General features: G+C 37.3%; 1 protein-coding gene across 1 annotated transcript; it reads right to left on the bottom strand.

Moving 5' to 3' along the window:
• Positions 1–3,217: 3,217 nt before the first annotated feature.
• Positions 3,218–13,704, bottom strand: Dbr1 (debranching RNA lariats 1). The gene is made up of 8 exons (XM_047564485.1): positions 13,363–13,704; positions 12,679–12,803; positions 10,817–10,897; positions 9,878–9,963; positions 8,058–8,282; positions 5,704–5,784; positions 5,104–5,249; positions 3,218–4,387 (listed from the first exon to the last, which is right to left on the bottom strand). The coding sequence occupies exons 1-8, from the start codon at positions 13,557–13,559 to the stop codon at positions 3,676–3,678; spliced, it is 1,653 nt and encodes a 550-aa protein (XP_047420441.1). The 5' UTR covers positions 13,560–13,704; the 3' UTR covers positions 3,218–3,675.
• Between the last annotated feature and the right edge of the window lie 589 nt (positions 13,705–14,293).

Here is a 14,293-nt window from a genome sequence, read left to right as displayed (position 1 = left end):
AAATAGATGGTTGGAACAGAGCTCCCGGGGCTGTCTTCTGTGAGACAGTGTCTGATACTACAGGTGCAGATTCTGACCCGAGGGAACAGGATCGGCAAAGGCGGGAGGAGGGCTGTTGGGTTCATTGCTGGCAATCTGCCCACGTGAGAGAGTGATCAAAGGAGATGAGATCCTCCAGAGAAGACAGAGTACTATCAGGAAGAGAAGGCACAGTCATGTTCTTTAGAAGAAACCAGGTGGAGGGAACGGAGGACGTGCTGACTGCTCATTTGCAGGCTGTGGGACCGGGAGCAGGTGGCTGCACTATCACCACAGGCACAGGACAGGTGTGGCAAAATCAGCTCCCCCCTGAGTGGGTCGGGGGTAGAGCTGTGGGTCATGTTTTCCATAGCAAGGGCGAGCGGGTGGCGACTGGCGGAGCCCAGGTCCACTGGCGCTGACATTCAGAGAAACTGTTTTAGATGCTTATACCATTTCCGCCCCGCTTTGACCGCCACCAGAACAGCTTACAATTATTTTTTCTTTCTTCTCACTTGGAAGGTAGAGAAATTAATTAGCTGTGAAATGACTCACAGGCAGAAGAAAGATCAAATATGATGGAAATCACGGAGAATAAATACAAATGCGTTGGGTAGCCATTCCTGAATCTTCATAGCAGAAACAAAACACAGGAATTATTCTGAAATGAGAGTGCATGCCGACGGAAAGCCAGGTGGTTTTCCAGAATCTGGATTAGGCTTCCTGTGACTGTCTCCCTCCCCCAATTTATAAATGGAGTGTTTAATTCGTAGAAAAATAATACACAGAGAAGACCAACATGCAATCGTTGAAGCAGAAATTATTGGAGGAAAATAGTGCAAATTGGAAAATTCGAAAATCTGTTACAGTTCCTTTATCATTGTATATAAGCCTATTAAAACACAATTTACAACTTTCACCTACAAGAATGTTGCTTCCTCTCATGAACAGGTATTGGATCAAACTCAGACACATTAAAAAAAAAGATAAAATGAATAAAGATAATGTGGTGATATCTACACAATGGAATATTATTCAGTCATAAAAAAAGAATGACTTTGCTGGTAAATGAATGGATCTGGAGACAACCATGCTAAGTGAAATAAGACAATCCTAAAAAAACAAAGGTTGAATAGTCTCTCTGATATGCAGATGCTTACATTTAATGGGGGTTGGAAGAGAGAGGATTAGACAAAAGGGAATGAAGGGAAGGGAGGGATGATGGGAATAAGACAATTCATTGGTCATAACTTTCCTACATTCATATATGAATACACCACCAGTGAAACTCCACATCATGTACAACCACAAGAATGGGATCCTAATAAGTTACAGTCCATTATGTATGTCAAAATATACTCTACTGTCATGTATACCTATAGTATATTAAGTTTATATAACTGCTTGTCTGAGGTATTGCTTTTCATTGGTTTTGATTTCATGGTTTTCTGAAATATCAGGTCATCTGCATTTGAATGCCTTGCCCTTTTTAAGTTTTATTCTCTTCATTGTGTTCTTCTATCTGATTGTTGGGCTCTTCCCCCAAGACAGTGTTAAAACATAATGGAGATAGTGGGTATTGTTTTCTTGTTCCTTGGTTTTCAAAGAAATGTTTAGCTTAAGATTAAGATGTTGAATTTTGTTTGGATTTCTTCCCACCCACGAAACCAGAAATGAATGCCTGAATTTTGTCAAGGGTATTTTCATCATTTGTAGAGATTATCATTGTCTGTCCTTAGCGCTATTAATATGTCCATTCTACAAACAGATTTCCTAACATTAAACCCACCATTTTATTAGTCAGATCAAATCATCTTAAAATTTACTATTGATTATTTACTAATTTTTTTTGGGGGGGGGTACTGGGGATTGAACCCATGGCCCTGTGCTTGCAAGGCAAGCACTCTACCAACTGAACTATCTCTCCAGCCTATTTACTAATTTTTAAAGAATTTTTTCATCAATACTCTCAAGATTGATTTGTGGCTTTTTTACATAATCCTTTAGATTTGGCATTAATGGCGTATTTGCCTCATAAAAATAAATTTTAAAACTTTCTTCATTTTTTTATATTTGGCAACAGCTCATATAACATTAGGGATTATTTGGACTTTTAATTTCCTCCTGAAACCTTCTATACCAGGTGTTTTTTTATGGGGGTATTATCTAATAGCTTTCTGTGTCTTCTATGGAGATTTTGTTTCCCTCCACTTCTACTATGGTAAGTATCTGTAAACTCCATTTTCCTTGGAATTAATCACTCATCAAATTAATAACATTATACAGAATAATATTATTCATTCTGATAGTTTATTTCTTTTCTTGCTTTTTTCATATTTGCATTTACTTGCTTTCCTGATTGCATAAGCTAGAGGATTACTATTTTTTTTTTATTTTTAGAACTAACATTTACTAATTCTAACGTCTGTTTTATATCTAGCTACCTTTTGCTTTTAAGAATTTCTGGGGGAGTCTAGTATTCCCAATGCATTAGGCATGTAATAAATTTTGGGTTTTCTTGCTAAAAAATGTTTTCTGGGAAAACCCACTAAGTATCAGTGTAACAGGATTAAACCAGTGACTGAGGGGAATTTGTACCTTAAAATATTTTATGTAAATAAGGATCAAAACATGGGAATTAATAGTCAACTCTGGTGGGGGACGGTAGCAAAGGAAATAAAGATAAAAACCCCAAAGTCCCAGACCTTTATCAAATCAAATGCTGACAAGATCAAAGTCAAATGCTACATTATTCTCCCAAGTATTCTCCTGGATTTGGACTGCAGGGGAACAATAAGATCCTGCAACAATCTTTGAATCCCAAGATTCTTTATCCAAAGGCTAGGGTGACAATCTCCTCATATGGCCCAGGCATTATATCCAGAGAGGTATAGATTTTCCACATGGATCTTCAAAAAATACTTTAACACTAGCAATCTGTCACGCAGAATGAAGGACAGCATTTGTGAACTTAGCTCTTATTTATAATTAACACTAAGCTGAACTATGCCAAAAATGACCATAGAGTTACTATAGTTAATAAAAATTAAAGCTAAAGATAAAATATAAGCATCAATAGGATATTAATTTCAGCAATTACGTGTAATATTTTGTTTACCAATGTTCAGTATTTATAATTTATTTTCTGAAATCTTACCTACCATCTTCAATTTCAATTTATATTTAATAGACACTAAGAGCTGACCCTAAGGGAAAACTATAATAACTGAAAAACATATATAATTATATATACAATAATGACATAACTTTGTAAAACAAAATATAAATATATATGCCACAATTTACACACCAAAACATTTATAGTAATAACTCCTTGAAGGCCAAAATTCCTATATCATTCATCTTAATAGCTCCATCTTGTAGAAGAGTACTTGGCACAAAGTACATGTATAATAAGTGTTTGACAGAAAAATGGAAGTGAATGACATGTCTTCAAAATAAGGTAGTCGATCAAGTGAATATATGAAACTTTAATATGTTTATATTTGAAACATACAAAGGCCTTAAGACAAAGTCGATATCTAACTAAAATTCTCTTATGTAACTTCATTATTACAAAGTCTTGAGTCAAAAATCCAACTCTAAAAATAGGGTCTCAAAAATTACATATCTACATGTAATACTAAGTAAATTGTCTTATGCCACATCATCATCATCATCATCATCATCATCATCTACTGCAGCATAGATTTCTTGATTCCTCCTCTTAATTTTCTTTCTTTGTTCAGGTTCATGTTCATCACTCAGTCTCTTTGATGGCACCTCAGTTAAGTCCTTCTCATTCTCCACCTCCACAGCCTCACCAAGTTTCCCTTCTCTACTAGTTGGTGAACCTGATGTATCATCAGAAGATACAATCATGGAACCCGGCAAGATCCTGACATCAGAGAAGCTTGCAGAAAAGTCAGAAGCTTGATTCAAAGAGGGTTCTATGGATGGTGTGTTCATGTCACTATGTGCAGTTATAATATTATCTTCATCCTCCTCCTCTTCATCTAACATTATTTCATCTGGATTGATAGACGATAGAGCAGATGTGTCTGTATTGTATTCACTCCGGTCCTCTCCAGAGTTATTACTCTCCACATCATCCTGTTCTTCATATTCACCACACAAATGATGCTCTTCCTTGGCCTTCTGAAGGCTGACATTAATGTCTGTGATGCCGAGCTGGGCACAAAACTCAGTAGTCTGAGGGTTGATCCTATGAACCAGCTGCATTTGAGTCTGTGGCTTGGTAGGGTCATAACAAGCAGCTGTTACACTAAAGTTACATGGAACTCTGAGGTCATGATTCAGTTTTTCCAATACTTCCTTCATAGCTTCTTCTGTTGCACTATAATCCCACCTATAAAAGTCAGAACAACAGATTTTTACATTTTATCAACTTCACTCAAGAAATGATGAACCTAACTATGGACTTCAACTACAAGAATAAAAGTGAAAATCTATCAAAGTCCGTGTAGTAAAATTATAGTTTAGTTAGCAAAGGACCACTTAGAAATAACAAACAGCTCCTAGGAAAAAAAAAAATCCTTAATTTGTACAAATTTTATTTGTAAATAAAAGTTATTATTTTAATGTGTGAACCAAATCTTCACTTCATTATAGTTTTATCCACACTTTCCACTTACAAATTTACTTGGGTTGATGTTCAATGGTTCATTTGCTCGTCTTCCTTAGATGGAAAACTTGTAGTTTTCTAGACTATAACAGTCAGTCAATCTTGGATTGTTCTTACACTCAATCAACAAAAATTCCCTTGACTAAAAACAAAGGTGGGGCCTCATCACCAGTGTCTGCTGGAGCCAAAGGCTGCAGTCATCCAGTCAGTCCCAAGTTGGGAACCTCGGGTAAGTGTTGTGCCCGAAAGATGTGTCAAGTCACTGGGCAGGCAATTGATAGGTTTGCCAAATGCCCAGATTATAGGAAACACTCTTACCCTGCCCCCGTCCTTCTTTCTATAGACCAAACTCACTCCCCGAAACACCGAACAAAAAAACAGAGTTGGGAGAGACAAAATTGTACACACGGAGAAGGAAGTCCTAAAGAGGTTAGACTTACTTTGTATGCAGGCCATTATTCTCAGGCATATTCCACAGGTTCCCAGTCACATTAATAAGATTGTTAGTAGCCTTGAGAATAGTGAGCCATTCAATATCATACTCCAAGTAATCAGGAGCACTGGGGTCATGTTCTATTTCTAAGACCTACAGGAAGAAATTGATAACTTTAGGTAATATCATATATTTCTAATAGTCTTAAGAATTTATTATTACTTAAGAAAATTAAAAGGGAATTTAAAACAATTGTAAATCAATCATTTAATTTTAAAACATCAATGTAACTTAAATAGCCTCAAAGATTCTTAGAATATGCCAGGGTTGATGGTGCACAATTGGCAGAGTACTACAAGTTTGAGGCCAGCCTGTGCATCTTAGGTATACCCTGTCTCGAAATTTTAAAAAGATGGGATGGGGGAAAGTGCTGGGAATGTAGTTCAGTGGTAAAGCACCCCGGGTTCAATCCCTAATTCTATTAAGAATTCTCTGATTCTCTAAATTACAAAGAGCACAAATAAATTCTGAAAGGAAAATTAAAAATATGTTTTTAACTACTGGAAGAGTAAAACTATATTGTAAAGTTATTTCATTTTCTTTTTACCTGAAGAAAGTCTCTGTGCGGTAAGCATTTGTCCAAGGCTAAAAATTTGGTTGCTTTGGCTGTCTGTCCTTTATCCGCGGCCTAGACAATATGAACCATGATTTAAGAAAAAATGTCAAAACATCACAAGTCATTCATACACTGAACAGAAGAGATAATCTTTATTGCACAGGCCACATGCCTTAGTTGTGTGTCAAAAGAATGACTGTTACTTTTCCAAAAAAAGTTCTATATCTACTTGTGCAAAGGTGGGCAAGGTGCTTAAATTCTCTGGGATTCACTTTCCTTACAAATTTCAAAGCAAAAACTGATGATGATATTCGTGTCAAATGAAAGCTTACAAGACATAAATCAAAGATAAACTACAAAGATAAAAGGTAACTGAAGAGTGTGAAGTAAACTGGCAGAACTAAAACTACCAAAGGTAGATGTAATATATCCACAAAATAAAATATTGAGCACTAAATAGGAATGCAATATTGATACATGCTACGTGAATGACTCAAAAAAACAAGCCAGGGGAAAAAACAGATGCCGAAGTCTATTTATTCTAGGTTTCATTTATTTGAACTGTCTAGAAGAGGCAATTGAATTGGTGGTTGCCTGGGGCCGAGGATAAGAATAAGGATTGACTACAAATAGGCACAGAGTCTTTTGGGGCAATGGACAGCTTCAAAAACTTTGTTACATATCTGCAGAACTCTGGAAATTTACTTAAAATCACTAAATTATGCATTTAAAAGTGTTAACATTTCATATGTAAATTATACTCCAATGAAGCTATTATTTTCAAAAGTGAACTAATAAAAGGAAACGGGACAGAAACCACAATCATGAATATCATACTGGAAGCAGTACAGAAGTGACTCACTGAAACAAGGGACTTGGAGGTTAAAAAAAAAAAGAAAAAGAAAAAAGAAAGTAAGTTATTGTATATCCTGCTGAGGACCAAGTACCAATTCTTTTCTAAGGAGGTACTGAAAAGGGTGGAGAAGCAGAGATTGCACGCAGATCTTGGCTGTAAAGCAGTTCTAAGGAAAAGCAATCTTTGGTGTTGGTGAAGGGGCTAAAACAGAAAAGCAAAGTCAGAGGAGGCTGAGGAACAAATAAAAAAGGATCTAACGTAGCATTAATGCAGAGATGTACATCCTGAGGCAGACAACAGAAGATGGAGTGGGGAAAGCAGCACATCAGATGCTTCAATAAAAATCCAAGAGTCAAGAGTGCTGCGAGCCCTAAGAGGCAGAAGAGAGTAGCACAATGTGGAAAAGAAAAGAGACATAAATGGGTGACTTGAACTTTTAAATAACTGTGATCACTGAGAGGCAGTGGCACAAATGAAAGTGGAAGAATTAACCTTTGCCCTTCTCCCAGTGAAATCGGGAGGTAATATTATGTATTTCTAGTAGTCTAAGAATTTTAGTATTACTTAAGAAAATTATTGTGAGAACAATAAGTCCACAAGAAAAGCAGCCTTATGAATGTTTTCAGATGAAACCACATTTTAGGAACATTGTGAAAGTATACTTCTAACACAAAAAAGTATTTGACAAAGTAAGTTTAGGAACCACTACACATCGCATTCCACTCTTGAGAAAGGCAATGCCCATTAGTGCATTAAAGAGTCCTGAAAATTCCATACAAGACTTAAAAGACTAATTGTAAGTATTTATTCTCTACTTTCCATCAAACATCATCTATGTAATTACCCAAAGAGAACTCAAGGAATCATCTTAGACTCTCTCCTCTCTGTCACCATACCCTGATGATTCTGCTTCCAAAGTCTCTCTAGACCCTGCTTCAATCTCTGTACTCTCTGTCTTAGGCAGAACCCTCTCTTTTGCTATAAGAGACTCCTGTACTTCCCATTTCATATGACTCCAATCCATCTACAAAACTGCTGCCAAAGAAATCTGTCTAAAACGCATGCGGTTTCATTGCTTCCACATCAACTTCTGCTTTAAACCCCAACTCAGGAGCCTGGCCCAGAAGGCAGTTAAGATTTTTTTGTTCCAGTTTCATCTGTCCCTATGCCTCAGCCACAGGGGCTAGCTGCAGTTCCCCAAATGCCATACCCTTAGAACTTCCAAGACTCAGCTCAGCCTTTGGAAACCTTCTCTCTCTCTTCGGCTCTGCCACATCCCCATACCATCACTCCCACAGCATGTTAGCACTCTGTAACCAAACTTACACTGTTTTGTAATTGCTTGCTTTTCTCTTCCCCACATTTTGTATTGAGCTACTCACGAGAGATGAATTACCTTTCATTTCTTTAACTACAATTGTGCCAACAGTACCTATTTCATATTCAATAAGTATTTGCTAAAGGAAGGAATACATATTTGGATTTCTACCTGATGCTGCATCAAGGCTGCAAATTTCACATGAAGGTGTGCAGAAAACCAGTAAGTAGGTTTCAGGTGCTCTAAAAGCTCCGAAGCAGCGGGACTTCCTAATGTGTTATTTTCCACTTCTTGTCGGAAAAAAGATTTCATCTTAAGAAGTTGCTTCTTATTTCCATAATGATAAATACTTCTTGGCCAGTCATGAGATAAGAATATATCTATAGGCTGCTTCAGCTTTAAAAACAGAAAGAAAAAAAGAAAACTCTTAAAGACAGATTAACTAAAAATAATCTCCTCCTCCCTTCTCTCCAGCAGCACACAACCACTCATGCACTTAAATATCTAGAGTTCTGTGTAATTCATTCTAGAGACAGTTTATTTAAGGAAATTTAAAAAAAAAAAAAAAATGAGGCTCCTCATTCATCTAGGCAAAGCGGAGCAGTTTTTTTCTCTGCCTCTGAAATTACCCTATTTTCTGTGGTAAGGCAGAGTAACAGAGGCACACTTTGATTAGACTGTCAATCAGCTGAAGTCTGCATCTAAAATATATAATAACCAGAGTTCTTTTCTCCTTGGTAAAGAAATGATGATTCTGAAGACTCAGAACACACTAACATAATTGATATAGTAAACCCAAAGATTTACCAGAAGGGAGAATATGGAAGTAGCTCAGCAGTAGAGCACTTCTCTAGCATGCAGGATCACAGAGGGCGGGGGGATCTAATGGGTTCGTATAGCATACACAAAAACTCTCTATTGACTATAAAAATTAATATTTAATATACAAAGTGGCCAGTTGGTATCTTCATGTGGAGGACACAAAACACAATGCATACTTAACTTATCCCAGCACCTTCAAGTAATCTGTAACAAATTCTTGGAAAACTAATAAATTAAAACAACCTAAATAACTGGCCAAAACAATATAAAATGTAAGCCACACATGACTATCCACTGAATAACTAGTATGGACAAGAGGCACAGTGAAACTTCAGAGAAGGGTAATGACTCTAAACTACAAGTCACAATTGGGAAATGATATCTAAGTTGAGTCTTAAAGGACTGACAGGATTTGGACAGGTGGAAGGGAAAAGCCACCCAAGGGAACTGTATTGAATACCTCATAAAAGAAAGGCCAGCAAGCAATCTTATGACCCTGCGGAGGCTCTAGGAAAGGGGAAGGGGCCTGAGCAGTCAGGCAGGTGCTCCTACTGGACCACCTGGGAGGTCCTGGCAGGTACTCACCTTTCTGAGCCCTGGCTTCTCATCCTTAAAGTGAGGGAGTTACAATAAGATCTGCCTCACAGGATTTGAGCTGAGATTACACAAAATACCATATATGAAAACTGCTCAGCCCAGCCTCAGCCACATAGTAGGTTCTCAAACAAAAACCTAGTTTCATGCACTCTCCCATTAAACCAATGTTTTGATACATCTTCACAACTTCCCCACATCCTCATCTTTTTTCCCATTATATTCTCTTTGATACCATTATTTAATTACTAGCATATAAAATGTTTAACTTTTTCTTCAAAGTATCACTTGAGTTCAATATATATTCTTAGGGTTATCCTAAGTATAACATCTGAAATCAGGAATTAAATGTTTTGTAACATTTACCTACCAAAATAAATTCTTAAGCATTAAAAAAAAAAAAAACAAAAAAACTGTTCATCTATGAACCTCCTGAAAGCAATTTGAAAATCACATTTTTTAAATATTGAATCAATTGTTCTCAGAAGCAGTATACCAATATAATCAAAATACATTTTGGAACAAAATTACTTTAAATTTTTTTCAATCTTTTCAATGTTATACTTTTGACATACCTGTTTTAATTTATAGACTTCAATATTTCTCACGTGATAAATACTTCTTATTGTAGATGGGTTGTAAGGGGGGTACTCAAAATGACCTTGAAGTAAAGAGAAATAATTTTTATTACAGTTGTATTCCCAAAACTGGTTTCAATTCGCGCTCGAATGTGCCACAAGCAGACAGCCTATTTTTGTACATCCATATCAATGGTTCAGAATCATGGATAAGAGAGGGGTAGGGAACAGATTTGTGATTTGACATCTACACTGAGGATATAAGTTTTAACTGACAACTGAATTCAAGAAATTTGTGAAATCAATATGAATCCAACCTATTTCTCTAACTTTAAAAATCAAGGTCTAACTCATTCAAACATAGTGGAATGAATGGTAACTTGTGGTATATTTACACAATGAGATATTATACACCAATGAACAGATTAGAGTTACATGTATCAATATGGACTTCAAAAACATGTTAAACAAAGAAGAACCTGCAGAAGCTACCAGCAATAAGATACATTTATACAAAGTTTAAAACACACTATATAATACATTGTTTAAAATTCTTATATGTGCAGCAATGCTATAAAAGGATAAAGTGAATGATAAATTACCAAATTGAGAATAGTAACTTACTGGCAAGGAGAGGAAGGAAGGAAAGGAGTAAAAACAGAGGATGGGAAAACAATGAACTTTAGTTCTATCTGTATTGTTTTATTTTTTAAAAATCAAAGTTAAAAATGGTAAATACATGTCAAACTAGATGGTGGATACACAGAAATGATAGTGTTGTCTATATCTTCATGTGTATAAAACATTTTATAATAAAAAGAATAAAGTCACTCACAGAAAAAATTGTTATGAATAAGTCAAACTATATAATTTGCTTGTTACTCTGGGGCATGTGAGTTTTAAAACTTAAAAATAATTTCCCCAAAACAGCAATACCTTTCCGATAGTCATGAGATTTAAAGATACCGGAGATTCCACCAATCCTTACACCTCGGTATTTTACCACGCCAGCCAAACCTGAAAAATGACACAATTAAAAAGTTACTATAGACAAAAACAATCTCTTTACTAAGAATAAATAAGTTAGAGGCTTGGAATTCCACACAGTCCTAAAATTATTTGATATAAAGTGCCATGATGAGGTTACTTTTCTTACATGGTCAACAATATATAAGGTAAGACTAGGGTGAGAAGGCCTAGAAGTAAAATAGCCAAGAGACTAAGTTGATTCTGGACAGGATAAACGTAGAGTGTTAAAAGGGAACTGACATAATTTGGTATCTAACTGAACATAAGTGTGAGGTGGTAGGGAAACATAAGGAAAAATGTTGTATAATGGATTTATACATTATATATCTGCAAGTCAACAGGTAAAAGAATCTGCAGTTTTACATTTCATTTCTGATTGATCATCATCTAACAATTTCACCTTTTTGCAATAGTGCAGTTGTCAAAAGACAGTCAATCAGTAATGATGTAGAGAAATTAAATTTCTGAAGTTCTTAATTTATCATTAGAAAACCAGTAAATGGTCCTAGGAAAAAACATGCACTTAAAGAGAAGAAAAGACTGCAAAGTTTAAAGGAACTAAAACTGAAACTGAATCTAATCAAGTAGATAAATCTAAATGCAGATTATAGAAAAGACAGAGGGTTATAGAAAAATTTTAAATGATATCACAAGGAATCCAATCAGTCAAATCTAGAATGCAGGAAATGCTATAGAACAAATGTGCCCTTTTATTCAACAAATAAATGGTTTCATGAAAAAGGGGGATAGGGAGAGAAAGAAAGGAGGAACATCATAGTCTAATAGACTTCTGAGTTAAGAAAACCAAATGAAATGTGTGGAACTTGTTTGGATCCTACTTGAACAAACCAATGGTAAAGCAGACCTCTTTGAGATATGCAGGGAGATCTGAGCGTGAACAAGGCAATAATAAGGAATTATGTTACTTTAGTTAGGTAAAATAATGGACCTAGTTGTGGTGTTTTTAAAAATCCTTATATATTAAGAATATAATATGTACTTAAGTATTTACATATGAAATAATCTAATAGCTGCAATTTGCTCTAAAATAATCCAATCTTACTCCACAAAAAAGTTTAGAGGAATGCAGGTTGAAGACAAGGATAGCAGCATAATAGTGTGTGGTTTTTTTTTTTTTTGGGCAGTGCTGGGGATTGAACCCAGGGCCTTGTGCTTGCAAGGCAAGCACTCTATCCACTGAGCTATATGCCCAGCTCCATAGTAGTTGCTGAAGATGATTAACAAGAACAGAGATCAATATACTACTCTCTATTTTTGTGTATGTTTAACAACTTCCATTACAAAAAGTTTATGATTTTTTAAACATTTAATAAGAAGAGTAAGCCTGGCATGGTGGTATATGCCTGTAATCCCAGCTACTCAGGAAGCTGAGGCATGAGGACTGCTAGCTCAAGGGCAGGTTAGGCAACTTGTGGAGACCCTGTGTCAAAATAAAAAATAAAATGGGCTGGGATTTAGCTCAGTGGTAGAGCACCACTGGCTGGGTTCAATCCCCAGTTCTGCAAACAGTAATAATAATAATAATAATAATAATAATAACAACAAGGATATTAATAGTGTAAGGTATCTGCAGTCTTATTAACTATCTCTTAAAACATTAGATGAAGCAAGGACATATTTTTATGATTAACCATTTAGTAATTATTTTAACTGAATTTTCATGATTAACTATTCAAACACTATACACCTCAAAATCCTGACAGGCTCTTCCAATCCATCAAACTAAAAACTTATACACGAACACATACCTAAATAATAAATGTTTGGTGCCACCCAGCCACCATAGGGTAACTCTTGCAAATGATTTGAGGCTTCATGGTTTCCCCCAATGAAGACTGTAAGAACTGGGGCCTTTTTCTCTCCAGAGTAATACCTAGAACAGAAAAGTAGAGCTGTCAATTACCAAAACAGGCATAACAGAAAAGCAAAATAAGTTTGGAAGGAAAAACTTGAGCTCATCAAAAAAAGTCCTTCGTAAAGGACCCCAGATATCCATCCTTGTCCTTAGGAATGAAGAGCAAATTTCAAGCCAGCGCAGAATCAATAAGGTCAAGAACTATGTCGGGTTCATGGCTATAACTCAAGCTTCTAAAACCGGTACTAGCACATAGCAGCGTACAGTAAAAACTCCTGGATCATTAAATGAACTCATTCCAGAGTCCTATCAAGTACAAGATATCTAAACCTGTTGACTTCTTCCTCCAAGTTTTCCCCTCAAGCACGATCCCTGTGAAACAGAACAGACAGATGTATAGAAAAAAGGAAAGTGACATTTCCTAAGCGCCAGGTCCTGGGGTGAACAAAGATGGGTACGACAGGAGACAGCTAGTCAGGACCGCAGGGGATTCGAACCCAGTCCTGGGTCTCTGCCCACTGCTGGCGGGTCACGCGCTCCGCCCCGCGGGGTCGGAGGCCCGGGCCGCGCCCCTCACCTGTAGAAGGTCTGCATGTGGCGGTACTTGGGCGGCACAGCCATGCAGCGCAGATCGGCCTCGTTGCGCACCGCCTGGAAGTCGCCACAGCACAGAAGAAGGTCCACGGGCCCCGGGCCACGCCGCTCGGCCAGCGCCAGCGTCTCATAGATCTTGTCCAGCTCGCCGTGGCAGCAGCCGGCCACGGCCACCCGCATCCTGCCGGCCCGGGACGCTGAGCACCGGGAACACAGTCCGAGACCACCTGCGGCCGGGGTCCGACTGCGCGCAACTCCGAGCCGCGCTCCGCTCCGCTCCCGCCAACAAGAACAGAGCCGCCGCCGCGTTTGACTCTGGCAGTAAGATCAGCTTCCGGTTCCCAAGTCTCGCGAGAGCAGGATCGGGACGGGCAGGGCTGACAGCAGGATCCCGGGCAACTTCCAAGTCCAAAGGGGCTTTGCCAGTTTTCGCGGGTTCTTGAGTCCCAGCAATCTGACCAATGACACAATTCAAAACCAGAAGAGTCAATATAATCCTTTGAGGTAGGAATTTAGTTTGGTAAATGAAACCCAAGGCAAACGAGCAGGAGCGACTGTCGAATTCTCTAGGACGAAACCTCTCCCAGCAATGACAGTTTTCTGATGGTGAATTAGAAATTAAACAAGAGATTTTAAAAGGACATTCAAAAAATGATAATTTGAAGTGAAATTTTAAAACTGAAGATTTAAAAATTACCCCCAAAGAATTTCTAAAATTATGGGGAGTTGGGTGTATAAGAGGACTGAGAATTTTGCCTTTTGCTGCCAAATAGTTGTTTGCCTAACTAGGATGCAAGCTCAATGAAAGCAGATCAGTGTCTTGAAAACTTCAGGAAAGAAAAGAACCAAACTGGTCAATGAAAAATGAGTGGCCAAGATAGAAACAAGGGAGACACCTCTGGAAAGCTTACTCA

This window comes from Sciurus carolinensis, chromosome 9, assembly GCF_902686445.1.
Source record: "Sciurus carolinensis chromosome 9, mSciCar1.2, whole genome shotgun sequence".
Lineage (NCBI taxonomy): Eukaryota > Metazoa > Chordata > Mammalia > Rodentia > Sciuridae > Sciurus > Sciurus carolinensis.
This window is presented reverse-complemented; position numbering and strand designations above follow the sequence as displayed.